General features: G+C 32.5%; 1 protein-coding gene across 3 annotated transcripts in view; it reads right to left on the bottom strand.

The window, feature by feature from the left end:
• FAM185A (family with sequence similarity 185 member A) overlaps positions 1 to 15,700 on the bottom strand; it is a 130,040-nt gene that overhangs the window by 89,220 nt on the left and 25,120 nt on the right. For all 3 annotated transcript variants that reach the window (XM_045510482.2, XM_045510483.2, XM_010946653.3), the window contains exons 6-7: positions 6,971 to 7,066; positions 3,885 to 4,019 (exon numbers count right to left, since the gene is read on the bottom strand). In XM_045510482.2, coding sequence (XP_045366438.2) covers positions 3,885 to 4,019; positions 6,971 to 7,066 — 231 coding nt within the window. The remainder of the gene's footprint in view (positions 1 to 3,884; positions 4,020 to 6,970; positions 7,067 to 15,700) is intronic.

The following is a 15,700-nucleotide window of genomic DNA, read 5'->3' as shown; positions in this document are numbered from 1 at the left end:
GGTAGCAACAGTGGCCTTACAATATTCAGTAAACTATGCTGTACAGATTTGCTGTCATCCAGACTTTGCCATTCCATTTACAGAGCACAGAGTAGACTGAGCATAATTCTGAAGGGCCCTAGGATTTTCATAATGGTAAATGAAGACTGGCTTCAACTTTAAGTCCCCAGAGCATTAGCCCCTAAAAAGACAGTCATTCAGTCCTTTGAAGCCAGGCACTGATTTCACCTCTCTATCTATGGAAGTCCAAGATGGCACCTTTGTACAATATAAAGCTGTTTCTTCTACACTGAAAATCTGTTGTTTAGTGTAGCCACCTTCTTTAATTATCTTAGCAAGATCTTCTGGATAACTTGCTGTAGCTTCTACATCAGCTCTTGCTGCTTCATCTTGCATTTTTTATAACATGGAGATGGCTTCTTTCCTTAAACCTTCTTAAACCAAAGTCTGCTAGCCTCAAATTTTTCTTTAGCAGCTTCTTCATCCCTCTTCCGAATTGAAGAGAGTTAGGGCCTTGCTCTGAATTAGGTTTTTGCTTAAGGGAATGCCACGGTTGACTCGATCTTCTATCCAAACCACTAAAATTTTTTCCATATCAGCAATAAGGTTGTTTCACTTTTTTATCATTCATGAGCTCACTGGAGTAGCACTTCTAATTTCCTTAACTTTTCCTTTGCATTTACAATCTGACAAACTGGTGCAAGAGGCCTACTTCTTGTCCTATCTTGGCTTCAACATGCCTTTCTTACTAAGCTTAATCATTTCTAGCTTTTGATTTAAAGTGAGAAATGTGCGACTCTTTCCTTTACTTGAACACTTGGAGGCCATTGTAGGATTATTAATTGGCCTAATTTCAATATTGTTGTGTCACAGGGACTAGGGAGGCCTCAGGACCGAGAGAGAGAGAGATGGGGAAATGGCCGGTCGGTGGAGCAGTCAGAAGACACAGAACATTTAAAGATTAAATGTTACATGGATGTAGTTCGTGGTGCCATAGAACAACTATAGTAGTAACATCAACAATCATGGATCACAGATCACCAAAACAAATATAGTAACAATAATAATAATAATAAAGTTTAAACTATTACAAGAATTACCAAAACGAGACAGAGACGCAAAATGAACAAATGCTGTTGGAAAAATGGCACCCATAGACATGCTCCATGCAGGGTTGTCACAAACCTTCAAATTGTGAAAAACATACTATCTGCAAATAGCAATAAAGCAAAGTGCAATAAAATGAGGTATACCTATATCTATTTCTTCAATCAAAATTTATTGAAGGCTTGGTTATTTATTTTAAGATAGATCACTGGAGCCCAGGCCACTGAAGTCTTTCGCCTGAATTACTGCAGTAACCTGCTAATTATAATTAACTTTTCCTTCACCCACTATTGTCATTTTCAATCTTTCCCCACTCAAAATTCAGAGATCTTTCTAATACACAGATACGATCATGTGAACCCCAGATTAAAACCTTGCAATGCATTTAGTATAAAAGCCAAATCAACCCTGACTGGCTTGATCTGATACAATCTAACCCCACTCAAACTTTCCAAACTCCGTTTATGCCACTCTGTCCCTTAAACTCTCTGTACTCTAGCTATTTTGGACTAGTCTCACTCCCTCAAACTCATTATGCTGGTCTAATTTAGATGAGCCACTTCCATGCTCTCACAGTACCTTTACATACCTTTACTATAACATTTATTCCACTTTATTGTATTCACTGGTTTGTCTGTCTTGCTTCACTAGGATGTAAGCTCCTCAGATGTCAGGGAGACCATACTTTATTATATTATCTTATCTCCTAGTTTCTAGCAGTGCCTGACTCAATAAATATTCGTTGTGTGACTGACCAAATAAAGAAAAACAGAGAAGACAGGAGGAGGAGCTAGGCTAGGAAAAGATGGTATTTGTTTTTAAATAATATTGTTTGAGTTGGTACTCCTTTAGTTGGAATGGAAATGGGCAAGAACTTAATAGATTAGGCCTACAGATACTGATTTTATCCAATGGCAGGACTAGCAGGTGTTCTTAGATAATCTGATGAAGTCTTTTTTTAAATGGCTGAAATGATGAGAATAGAATTTTAAAACTGAACTAAAACTAAACCTAAATTTCATAAAGGCATTCGATTCTATGAATAAAAGAATGAAAAATGACAACTTAGTATAAGAATTCAAACATTCTTAACATACATGAAATAATTTGACTACACTATCATTCAGAGCATTATTAAACAAATTTGTTTATTACTTTATATTACTAGGGCCAAAACAGGTAACTACTGGGTTCCTTATCAGTTTCAAGAGATTAGATCACAAGAAGTTGATTCTTACCACATTTAATACACTTAAATTTTCATCAAATTTTCTCTATGTAACTAAAAGTCTGCCCATTAGGCACTGAGTAAGATCTTAGATCTGGAAGTGTATAGGTGCTATTTTTATTACTGCTATGGTTTCTGTTAATATTCTATGTTTTTAACAGACTGCTTTCTTAAATTTGATAAACTATAAAATGAATATTTAAAATTGAAATTTGATCTTACGAAGAAGCCCCACTACCACCATCTCTACCACCACAACCACACACACTTTCTTTTTTCTAGACAGTATCTCATGGGTAAGCCTCAATGTCCTTCTCAATGCCATTCTGTGTAAGATTTAAAGGAAAATTTCACCAGCATTAAGTCTTTTTTTAAAACTTTTTTTAAAAACTATATACATGTATTATCCATACCATAAATATTTCTTAATAATAGTATCAGCCATCAATGCAGCCAGAGGTAATTTGAAAAAATGTGCAAAGCTTTCCACATTTCTGGAATTGAGAATTTGTTGTACTAAAAGATCAAGTTTATAATGTGCACAATACCAAACCAAATTCGTACAAAGCTAACTTTATATCTAGCACTATATATATTTATAGTTGGCCCTTGAACAACATGAACAGTGCAAATCCACTATAATAGATTTTTTTCAATAAATATATACTACAATACTACATGACCCACAGTTGGTTGAATCTGCAAATGTGGAACCACAAATATGGAAGAGTGACTGTAAAGTTACAGACAGAATTTCGACTGTACTGTGGTGGGGGGCCAATATCCCTAACTCCCGCATTGTTCAAGGGTCAATTGTAGTTGATTTTTAAGTTCAAGAATTAGAAAGCAGCTGTGCCATAAATTTTTTTTTAATGATTAAAAATTTTTAGATTATAGTAAAAAACATTAAATTTTACCATTTTAACTATTTTTATGCTTACAGTTAGTAGTGTCAAGTATACTCACACTGTTGTGCAACAGATCTCCAGAACCTTTCATCTTGCAAAACTAAAACTTTACACCCACTGAACAACTCCCAATTTTCCTCTCCCCCTACTTTGTTTCTTTAGATACCTGGTATAAATGCAATTATACATTATTTGTCTTTTTGTGATTGGCTTATTATAGTTAGCATACTGTCCTCAAGGAGCATCCATGCTTAGCATGTGATAGGATTTCCTCCCTTTTTAAGGCTGAAGAGTATTCCATTGTATGTATATATAGCACATTTCATTTATGCATTCATCCATCAATAAACATTTGGGTTGCTTCTACCTCTTGGCTACTGTGAAAAATGCTGCTATAAAAATGAGTGTGCAAATAAATATCACTTTGATAGGAAAGTTTTAAAAAATCAATTTTATCCGGTGACAGGACTAGTGAGCATTTCAAACTAAATGTATGCAATTGCGTTTATGACAAGCAACTGGAAGAAAAATGCGACAGTGGAAAGGAATAAAAGACTAAACCTGCAATTAAGCATAGCATATTTCTATTTATATACAGACAATGACCATTCATCTTACATAGCAAAATGCAGCCTCCTTACCAGTAATTATTACACCACCATCTTTATGAGCTTCATCCATTTCTTCAACACGGAATTCTGGGTTCACATCAATTTCTTTCCCTGATAACTGTAAATAAGCTTGAAGAGAAGATGCAACCTTGACAAGAATGGAGCCTGTGATAAATTTAAAGGAGAACTTATTAACGCAAAGAAATACAAAGTACCAGAGCCTATCACAAAAATGACTGAAAGGGTAGCATTGCTCCTGATACACTATCTTTACTCATCCGTATATTTTATTTAAACAATAGTACCTTTTCCTTACTTTCAGGTGGTCAACATTCCCTTATTCCCAAGGCATCCACAGCATCTTCTGACAAGAGTATGAGTCATTAGGACATCATGAACTACTACTTCTTCTTTTGCCAATAGCCCTAGTCAGCTCATCCAATACTAGAAAAGTGAATGGTTTAATACACATGCAGCTTGTAGACAGAATTTATCATTAACTGAGAATTCACTAAGAGTCAGACACCTTTACTGGATTATCTCTTTTAATTTCCCTCTCAACTTTATTATGTATTACTATAATCTTGATTTTACAGATAAGAACTTGTTCAAATTTCCACTGGAGCTACTGCTGGAATCTAGATCCATTTCAATGACAACAAACCCATGCCCTTAAGCACTGTGGTATTTCACACACTGCTACCTCACTGTATTACAGGACTTGTGACCTCAATGATTGTTGTAACACAGCTAGAACCCTGAGCACTTGTACTTTCAGTAGTACCTGGTGTGTAGGGGAGTAGAGAGATAACAATAATTAAAAAAGGGAATATTTAAATTTTAACTAATGCTTCATTGTAATGCATTACAGACTTTTGGGTACCTGAAGCAAGACACTCAACTTTATATCCACTACTATTTTGTATTAATCCAATTTCTAAAGGAAGAAATAGAAAAAACTACTCTGTTAATAAAGAATCATTTTTCAAAACATTATGTGGATTGCAGTGCAAACCTACCAGCACCCTGTTTCAGAAGTTTTTTCTATTTCTCATATATCAAATAATATAGAAGCCCTTTCCGTAAAACATTAACCCCATCTCTATGGATGAAGATGGTCATGATGACACCCACTGTGAATGGTGTAAAGATTCCTTTCAGAATGTGTTTATTTATGGGTCACTGTATGCCTTCTAGTTTGGTTAACATCAGCTTAAATTTTCCTAAGTAATCCCATATCGTCTCAGCCTTCTGAATGGGAGCTGAAAATTTGAAGTTAAGACTCATGAACTGTCACATTTACTCCACAAAAAGGGCCAAATGAAACATATCACTACAACTGGTTTATCCCATTTAAAAAACTAATAGCTTTTCAGGGTTTAAATGTAAACTAGTAACAGAAGTTGCCCATAAAAACAGATATGAGGGCTTTAGGAACACACAAAACAAAAAACAAACCGGGAGAATTTCGGGATGAATAGAAGACACATATTTCTCTACCAAACATACTTCAAAAATTAGAAAATAATAGATTTTAAAAACTTTTCCTAGGACTTAATATCTCTAAACATATCAAATGTAACAATTTTCTGAACACTTCTGTTCTTGAATGAATAAAGGGATCTTAAAACTGTGAGAAGTTTTTAAATGTTAAGTAATGCAAATAGTTCTATCCCTATCTCTCCACATCCTTAAAAAACAAAAACCATCACTACCAAACCTTCATTATTGTTTGTGAACGAAGAAGTCTCCTGAGTTGAAAGCTTTCCCCAATGTCCCATCTTAAACAGTATTTCTTTAGAAAGGAGAGCTCCTGCTATGTTTTCAACTTCTTTTCACTTCAAAAACTGCTTCATGGTTATTGACATCAATATCATTTTTTAAAAATTAAAAACTGAACTAATACAACAGCATCATTTATTGAAGGTATACTATATTAAGATGAGTAGTTTTATCAGGACAAATTTTAAGTGGAAAAGTCATTACTCAGATGCAGGTCTGACTCTCAAGCCCATATACAGCCTTTCTGAATGAAATAATAAGGTCACTATGTTACCTTTCATATCAATAGAGAAAACAAGCATCGTAACATTCTTTTTCACATGGCAAAATGGCCATAGGGGCTGAAATGACAACCTAAGAGACTCAAGTGGCTGGCTCTTAAACTCTACAGCAACATAGTGGCAGAGTTGGAAAGAATTACAGATGTCTTTACTATTAAGCAACAGAATCCTGAATAACTTTCCATTATTCTAAAGTTACTATTGCCAAGGGTTTTGAGAATTAAGAGACCTGAATTAAGACAGAAATCTTTGTTTTCAGTTATCCTTAATCTCCTGCCAGTAACATGGTCCCAATAGGGGAACACACAAAATTGTAATTCCAATCAAATTTTGCCACATCATATGCAATTTCAATAATTTACCAGAATAACATTCTAAATAATAGTTAAAAATACTTTACGTGGATAAAGATTAACAATGTTTTTTGTTTGTTTTGTTTTACTTTTTTGCCCATCCACACAATGCAGGAAATAATTTTCATGTAAGAGCTGCTATTTAAAACTTTATTTTTACTCTGTTACTAGTTACATTAAATGTAGTAATGGTTTATGTTCTTTTTTTCCCCTTGGGTCTTCATAATACAAGAATGCAATTATATGACTTTTTTGGTATTTATGAAATACCCTGAATAGTACTGAATACTTCAATAGTATTATTGAAGCTGTTAGAAATTTAGCGAGAACATGATACTATCCTATTTTAAAGGAAAAAATAGTATGATCCTGAGAAATTCTATTTCAGACATAAAACTAAACTGGAAAAACCAAACACTAACATTAAAAAACTCCAAAGTAAAAGTCAGTCAATAAATTACAACATTAAGTTTGTACTACAAAGGGAAAGATAGTCTTCATGGCCATCTGTTCCAAAAGATTCAAAGATCTTTGGTCTAGAAGGCTAGTATTCCCCCCCTTTAAATCAGGTTCTATCAGAGAAAAATTTTATGGAAATCACTATCAGCGCAGATAAGACAATTTGACCATCTGTTTCTTGAATGTTACATAAAGCCTTCTTTATACCAAATGTCAAAATAAAACATCCCAGTTGGCTAACCTTTATGGGATTTCAATTCCACTTTCTCCAGCTGGCTGACATAAACATCTATGGCACCCTGATGAGTTGAAGCATTTAGACATCCAGAAGACGAACCTAGGAGGAGGGAAGAACCATAAACATAACCACTCTTATTTGAGAAACTGGAACTATCAACTTGAAATAAAAGGCTGTACTTCAGCATTAGGATAAGGAGCTAAGAGTTCTGCAAGGTTTTATATTTTCCTTATAACTATACCGTATTTGCTTTAAAATGAAAACAAAATCAGAAATCTAGAAATCTACATCTAGATAATAAGAAAATCCCTGTCTATAGTAACCTCCATAACTCATCTCTAAACATGTTTACTCTAAAACCTAGTATGTAGGAAGGACATAATGAAAGCAATGACAGCCAAGACCATTAAGCATTATTGATATATTTAGTTTATGATTAGCTTTTAATATTTACTAAAGAATTCTATCTCATGTACAGTCATATATAAGTAGCAGCTAAGTTAACAAAAATCAAAACTTATTTTCTTTTAGCAAATTTGCTAGTACTAAAAAGTACTGTTAATAGTGAAAGATTAGATAAGGTTTTGTTGCATTTTGTAGAGGGACTGAAATAGGGGGGGAAGGAATGACTTGAAAAGTGGGTGAAACTTGTTTATATTTAAATATTTCATTTCAAGTTTCTGGAATTGAACAGATATCTTTAAGTCAGGGGAAGAAAATTATAACTAAGATGGTCCTGATTTGATACTCAAATCTCCCTATGTCATCATTGACCCCAGTTTTCAATCAGCCAACATTTCAAGTTCAAGGGAAAGATGACAGTTAGAAAAAGATGAGAACAATGTTGGAGAGTCAGTGCTAAGTAGCGTCTCTTTTTTTCCTCCTCTCCCGCACAACAGAACCTTTAGTTAAATATTCTATCTGACTGTCCTGAGAACACCAAATCATATTTTTTAGAGAGGGCTCGTAAAAAGCATATTTTATCAGGAGGTCTTATTACTTCAAAGTAGAAACAAAGTAGGGAGCGTGGTGAAAATAGTGCCAAAAATTATATCATACATTTTATAATATGTAGAGAAAAAACATTTGTATACTCATAAAGGAGCCAACATTTTTCTTTAAAATAAATTTTAAATGACTCTAAACAAAAATTTGAGAATTAAACTGTTTAAAATGTGACTTCAAGACAACTTATAATAATTTAGTTCTAATCTATACTCAAAATGCCCATTATCAGACCCAGTATATTTAATTTTTAAGTGTCACAAGTGAACACTGAAGCTGTAAAGTTAAGCCACAAGAGATAAATGACATAAAATAGCTGGACAAAGATAAATATTTCTCTCCTCAGGTACCAAGAGAAACACCTTTTAAAACCTCTTAGTGCATCCTAAAGAAGCCAGGTTAAAATATATTATGCTTAAAAAAAAAAAAAAAAAGCATGACCTACAATGTGTATATTAACCCAGGGTGAACAAAGTAAAATATTTGAAACAATACTTTAATTTCTTACTTTCTCTGGGGGAAAAACTCCAGAAGATTAAAAAAATTTTTTTTATTGAAGTATGGTTGATTTACAATGCTGTGTTAGTTTCTGGTGTACAGCATAGTGATTCAATTACACACATTTATATATTCTTCCTCATATTCTTTTTCATTGTAGGTTATTACAAGCTATTGAATACAACTCCCTGTGCTAAACAGCAGGACCTTGTTTATCTATTTTGTATATAGTAGTTTGTATCTGCTAATCCCAAACTCCTAATTTATCCACCTCCCCTAACTATGGTAACCATAAGTTTGTTTATATGGGTCATAAACAATACTTTTCACTTTTTCCCCCATCAAATGGGACATAAACACAGCTAAATAATATATCCTAAGCCACTAAGTAATCACACTCTCATGTTATCAGTCTTGAGCTGTAATAATGGCCCATCCACTGGAGGCTGTCAAAAAAAAAAAAAAATTAAAATTTAAGATTGTTTTCAAAAGAGAAAGCAAAGGCGATGTTTTAAAAGCTATGTAGCAAGACAAACACTAATTTTCTTTTGTATTCTGTAATATAAATGATTGGAACTAAAAATTAATTATCAAGAGTCAAATTAAGGCTTCATCCACAGAATTTCATTTTGGGGGGGATTCATATAATAGAGAAATTCTAATTAGCTCTTGGAGGGAGCCTTAAAGGGAATAAGCATTAGAGATTAAGAAGTGAACAGATAATTACTAGTCCAGACAGTGGCTGGAATAAATAAAATCTCAAAAAGAGTTTTATACCATCACAATTTTGGACAAAGAGCTTGTTCATCTAACAGAGATCACTGAGTTTTCCTGGAAAATTATACCAAAAAAAAATGGAAAAAGTGATGTCAACTACCAGCTAACACTACATAACAATCAAAGAAACAGATATTTGTGATAAACACCCTGCTATTAAGCAGAGAATAACAACTAAGTTTGAAAGGCTGAAATTCCAAACTTTTCTATTTTCCTTCAGATACAGGAAGAATTCCCTTGAAACAGATCAAGCATGTTCAGAAAGTTCTGGTTTTTTGTGTTTTTTTTTTTTTAATAATTTTACCTCAACTTTCAACATGTATGTACTAAAGAATAGCAACACAAAAGATACTTCTTCATCTCTGCAACTTGATTCCTACATTTCCAAAGCTACACTAACTGCAAGAATAAGGAACATATTTTATATATAGGATGTAAAGGATTTGCAAAGGTAGAAATTTAAGGTTACTTGAAGGAAAATTCTCTACATTCACATCCTATCGAGGTATTCTGTATTAGGGAGGCAGCATATAGGGGGCTGGGCTTATGAGAGAGAGACAGGCAACCACTACCACTCACCCCCACCAAAAACAAACAAACAAACAAAAAAAACCCCATAAAGATATTTTTTAAAAGATGTAATTACCAGGATACAGCTTCAGACAGTGCCTTCCAGGTGAGGCAACACAGGGCAGGGAAAGTAAAGCTACGTAAGCAACTTCTACCCCACCATTATCTACCATCAAGCTCTGCTTTCTCCTGGTGACTTATTTTAAAAGGAAGATGACCTGGTGTTCCAGAAGAAAGATACCATTTTGAAAAATACGATTCTAGAGAAAATCAGGGTTTTGATATACATAATGAATTTTTCTATAGCACTTCAGCTTCTGAGAGAGCCCTGTATGTATTATAGAAATTAGGAAGAAAAGTGTTTGGGGATGTAGGAGGTCTATGCAAAATCCAAATGACCGATGAGCCTACCTAAGAAGCTGATCAATTATACTATCTAAACTAGAAATAAAGGACCATAATGACACATATTCTTCTCAAAGGAATCATGGAGATGATGCTTACTCCATTTTCCTGAAATCAGATTGTATAATACCTAAATCATCTCTAGTCTCTTAATATTCCAATTTGATAATATTATATAACCTTTTGTCTACATCCATTCCAATATTCTGAAGCCTCTGCTATTCTAACAAATTTCCCTTTCAGGTACCTAAATCACTTTTTGTTTCTTCATAATTGTTTTGCTTCTACTTATCTCAATTTCTCAAAATTCAGGTTACTTAGTAGACTTTAATTAGGCTGTCATGATTTGCAGAGCTGCCTTCAACTTTCTCCGGCAAATCTTTTACTTTAAGGAAAACACAAATGAACTAATCAAGAAATTTCAAATAAATGTTACCCACTCGTCACCTTTGGGATTAAGGCATCAAACCCCAAATTTCTCCAGAATCCTAACAACGGTAGTTCTTAGACCCTATAGCAGGGTCACCAAAGTATAGGTCACTATTTGTTTCTATTAATAAAGTACTATTGGAACACAGACATGCCCATTTGTTTGTATATTGTTAATGGCCATGTTTGTATTAAAATGACAGGAGTTGCATAGCACACATTTTATGACTCATGAAGCCAAAAAATTTTACTGTCTGGCCCTTTACAGATAAAGTCTGCTGCTCCTAGAGCAAAATACTTTGTCTTAAGAAAATGAGCTTGCCCCTCCCTCCCAAAAATGTAAAATCTGATTCTACATGAGATATTTACCAATTTACTAAAACCAGCTTTTTTCCCTAAAGCTTCAGTAATGTACAGACAGGTGTAAAATTCTTGCTTACAGAAATGAAAAATTGTCTCAAGGTAGTTCTAACTTTTCATTGACCCTGATTTCTCACTATTTTCTAGGAGTTGCTTCCATCCAATTTATTAAAGTGAGAATTAGCACATCACCAATTAGATAACAAGGACTTTGCTGACTTGCTTAAAGATTATGTCTACTTTTTTGTTTGCTTAATCTCTTAAGCTGTATGTTCCTGATGAATAAAAAATCAGCAATGTTTATTGACTTATAAAAGAGCACAAGTGGGTTCTTGAACAATTGTACTGGGGGAAGGGTATAGCTCAGGTGTTAGAGTGCACGCTCACCACCCAAGAGGTCCCGGGCTCAATCCTGAGTACCTCCTCCAAGCGGAAATCAATGAAGAAACCTAACTACCTCTCCCTCAGAAAAATTGTACGTCATCTCCTGCTCTGGTAGTCAGTAGAAATGAGATGTATTCCCACATATCAGTGACTGAGGTATATATTCAAAGGAAGAAATCTTTAACAGGACCCAAACAGCTTTGATTTCTATGTAAATTTTGGATAATTTTTGTTGTGCTCCCCTCTTTTGTCCTTTCCCATTCTCCTTCCCTCCTTTTTCTGATTTAATATTCACTGTGAAAACATACATAATAAATTTTGAAATGATAGTATAATGTTTTATACTATTTTTTCCACTTAATAAAATGTCAGGAATATCTTTCTATATTGCAAACTATACGGCTAGGTTATTACATTGTTAAAGGCTGAATAATTTTCACCTTATGAATGTACGTAATATATTTAATTATTCTCTTACTGGGAGCAACTTAATGTGTACACTTTCTTTTGCTATTATAAACAAAGGGATGAAACATCCTCATGCATGTATCTTTATATCCTTACCAGATTATCTCCTTAGGATAAAGCTCTAAAAGAGGAAGTACTGGAGCAAAGCAAATGTAGACACTTCCAATTTTTACACACATTTCCAAACTGATCTACAAAATGGTTAATCAAGTCATATTTGAACTAACAATTGACAGGAATCCCTGTTTTACCACAACTTTCCCAACAATGGATATTATCAATATTCTGTCATGACTACTTATATTTAGATGTTTTTGATTAGCAGTAAGGTGGAAAAGCACATTGCACATGTGAACTGACTATTCCTGCCATGAACTGCTTGTTCTTGTTTACCCATGTTCCCATCCCACTGAGTGTTCCTTTTCTTCTCATTTGTCATACACATAGATGGAGATTTTATATATATAATAGGTATATTTATATATATATATTATATATAAATATATAAAATAAATATAATATATAAATATATATAAAAACATATGTATCTCACATATCTTCTAGTTTGTTACTTGTCTTTTATTCTGGTTTGTATTTTATTCACACAGAAAAGAAATCAGTCAATTCAGAATTATATACCTAATGATAATATCCTTCAAAATAAGAAGGAAAAATAAAGACATTTTTAAATGAGAGAGAAAAACTAAGAGAATTTGTTGCCAGCAGACTTAGACTGGACTATAAGAAATGCTAAGGAAATGATACCACTTATAAACTTATATCTTCAGGAAGAAATAAAGAGCACTGGAAATGGTAAATATCTAGGCAAATACAGAATATTACTTTCCCCATTAAGTCCTCTAAAATATGTATCACTATATAAAGCAAAAATCAGTGTATTGAGAAAATTATAATATATGCAGGTATATGGCAGTCTATACTATAAAAAATAAGAGCAGGTAAATGAATTTATCTGGTTGCAAGCTTTGTGAATTTTATACAAAATGGCATAACATTCATTCTAAATAGATTGTGGAAAGTTAAATGTCTGTATTAAAATCACTGGAACTCTAATAAACAATAATGCAAAAAGGTACAGCTAAAAAGTCAAAAGAAAAATTAAAATGAAATTCTGAAAAATATCCAATTAATGCCAAAGAAGTCCAAAAAAAGGGGAGGAAGATACAAAGAAAAATAGAAAAGGCAAAATAAATAATAAAATGGTAGACCCATATCCAACCATATCAATAATTATATTAAATGTTAATGGATGACACACTCCAATTAAAAGAGAATTCAAAAAATGAATTCAAAAAGCAAGTCCCAAACATATGCTGTCTATAAAAGATGCTTTTTAAGCATAAAGATAGATAGAGAGTAAATGGACAGAAAAAGATATACCACACTAACATTAAACATAAGTTGGCAAGAGTATCTTAATTATTATTAACATTAAGCATAAGAAGGGAAGAGTGCCTTTATGATTATTAGATGAAATATATTCAAGACAAAGAGTGTTACTTGAGATAAAGACATCTTATAGTGACAAAAGGGTTGATTCATCAGGAAGACATACAATAATGAATATGTATATACCTAAATAACAGATTCAAAAGCCAAAGCTTTTGTCTGTCTATAAAGCTGTCTGTAAAGCTGACAGAATTAGCTGAAAAATATAACACTTTTCTCTCAGCAGCTGATAAAACAACTAGACCAAAAAAATCACTGTATTATACACTCATTTTAAATGTATGTGATATACTCACTAGATAGATCCATATGCCAGATGATAAAATACATAGCAATAAATGTAAAACAACTGAAATCACATAGGGAGTGTTCTCTGACCAGAATGGAATTTAATTAGAAACCAATAAATACAACAGATCTAGAAAAATCTTAAATATATGAAAATTAAACAACAGACTTATATGGACCAAAGAAGAAATCATAAGCAAAATTTAAAATATTAAAAAAAAAATTCACACACATAAGTTAACATACTGTATAGTTTTATATATATATAAAGCTTTAATAAAAAAAAAAGCAAAAATAATCTATGTTATTAGAAGTCAGAATAGTAGTTACTCTGAGGCAGAGGGAGTTAGTACTTGGGAGGGACACAAGGGGGCCATCTGGGGTCCTGAAAATGTATGTTTCTTAGTCAAAGAGGCAGTTACAAGGGAGTGTTTACTTTATATAGAATCATCAAGCTGTACTCTTATGAAAACATTTTTCTATATGAATGCTTTATATCAGTAAAAATTTTTCTTAAAAATTTTAAAAATCTTTTAAAATGAATAATAATGAAATGCAACATTTCAAAATTTGGGGGATACAGTGCTTAACAAAACTTACCATTTAAACACTAATATTAATGAAGTCTAAAATCAATGACCTAACTTTTAACATGATGAAGCTAGCAAAAAAAGCAAAGGAAAGTCAAAGTAAATAAGTGGAAGAACATAATAAAGAGCAAAAGTCAATAAATTAGAAAACAAATAATGGAGAAATTAATTAAGTGAAAAGTTGGTTCTTTGAAAAGAGCAACAAAATTGGTAAAGTCTAGCCTCATTAATCAAGAAAAAGAGAATACAAGTATCAATATCAGGAATGAAATGGGGCATCACTATAGATCCTTGAGGCATAAGAAGGAGTATAAGGAAATACTATAAACAGCATTCGTTATGTTAACAAATTTGACAATTTAATGAAATAGACAAACACATTGAAAATATCACTTAACAAAATATAACACCAGATAAAACAGAAATAGAATAATAGAATGTCTAATAACAAAATTTAATTCATTATCAAAAACATCCCCACTTGGAAGGTTTCACTGGTGAATTTTATCTAATATTTAAAGAAGAAATTATACAATTTTACATAAATTTAGAAAACAAAAAGGAGGGAATCCATCCAACCTCATTTTATAAGAAGAGTATAATCCTGATAACAAAACCCACAGTGATTTTAGAAAATAAAAATTACAGATCAAAATAGATCATAAACACGGACGCAAAAATCCTTGACAAACTATTCACAATCCAAATCCAACAGTGTATAAAAAGGATAATACATTATGACTAGGTAGAGTTTATCCCAGGAATACAAGGTTGGCTAACATGCAAAAATCAATGTAGTTGATTCTATTAATAGAGTAAAAAAAAGAATAAAATATGCAATCATGTCAGTAAATACAGAAAATGAACTGAAGAAAACTCAACACCCATTCACAATAAAAAGAAAAAAAAAGAAAAAAAACTTTCAGAAAACTAGGAATAAAAGAGAATTTCCTCAGTTTGATAAAGAGCATCTATAAAAAAGACTGCATAGCTAACATCATACTTAAAAGGTAAAATATTGAATGCATTTTCCCTAATATTGGATACTAAGATTGGTCACAAGAACAAAGAATTCCACTTTTACCACTACTATTCAACATTGTACTGAAGATCCTAGACAGCCTAATAAAGCAAAAGAAAAAGCAGGAATACAGACTGGAAAGAAAGAGGTAAAACTGTATTAATTTGCAGATGGAATGACTGCCTACATAGAAAAGGATTCTAGATTCTTAAAAAAAACACTATTATAACAAATAAATAAATTTAGCAAGGTCACAAGATACATGGTCTGTGTATAAAAATCAGTTGTATTTTTATACACTAGCAGTAGACACACAGAAAATTAAAATTTTAAAAATTCCATTCATAATAGGGTCAAAAGCACAAATAAATTTAACAAAAGATGTGTCAGACCTCTATGCTGGAAACTATAAAACAAGATGAGAGAAATTAAAGATATAAATAAATAAATAATTATACTATGTTTATG

The sequence above is a fragment of the Camelus bactrianus genome, chromosome 7 (assembly GCF_048773025.1).
Source record: "Camelus bactrianus isolate YW-2024 breed Bactrian camel chromosome 7, ASM4877302v1, whole genome shotgun sequence".
NCBI classification, from domain to species: Eukaryota; Metazoa; Chordata; class Mammalia; order Artiodactyla; family Camelidae; genus Camelus; species Camelus bactrianus.
This window is presented reverse-complemented; position numbering and strand designations above follow the sequence as displayed.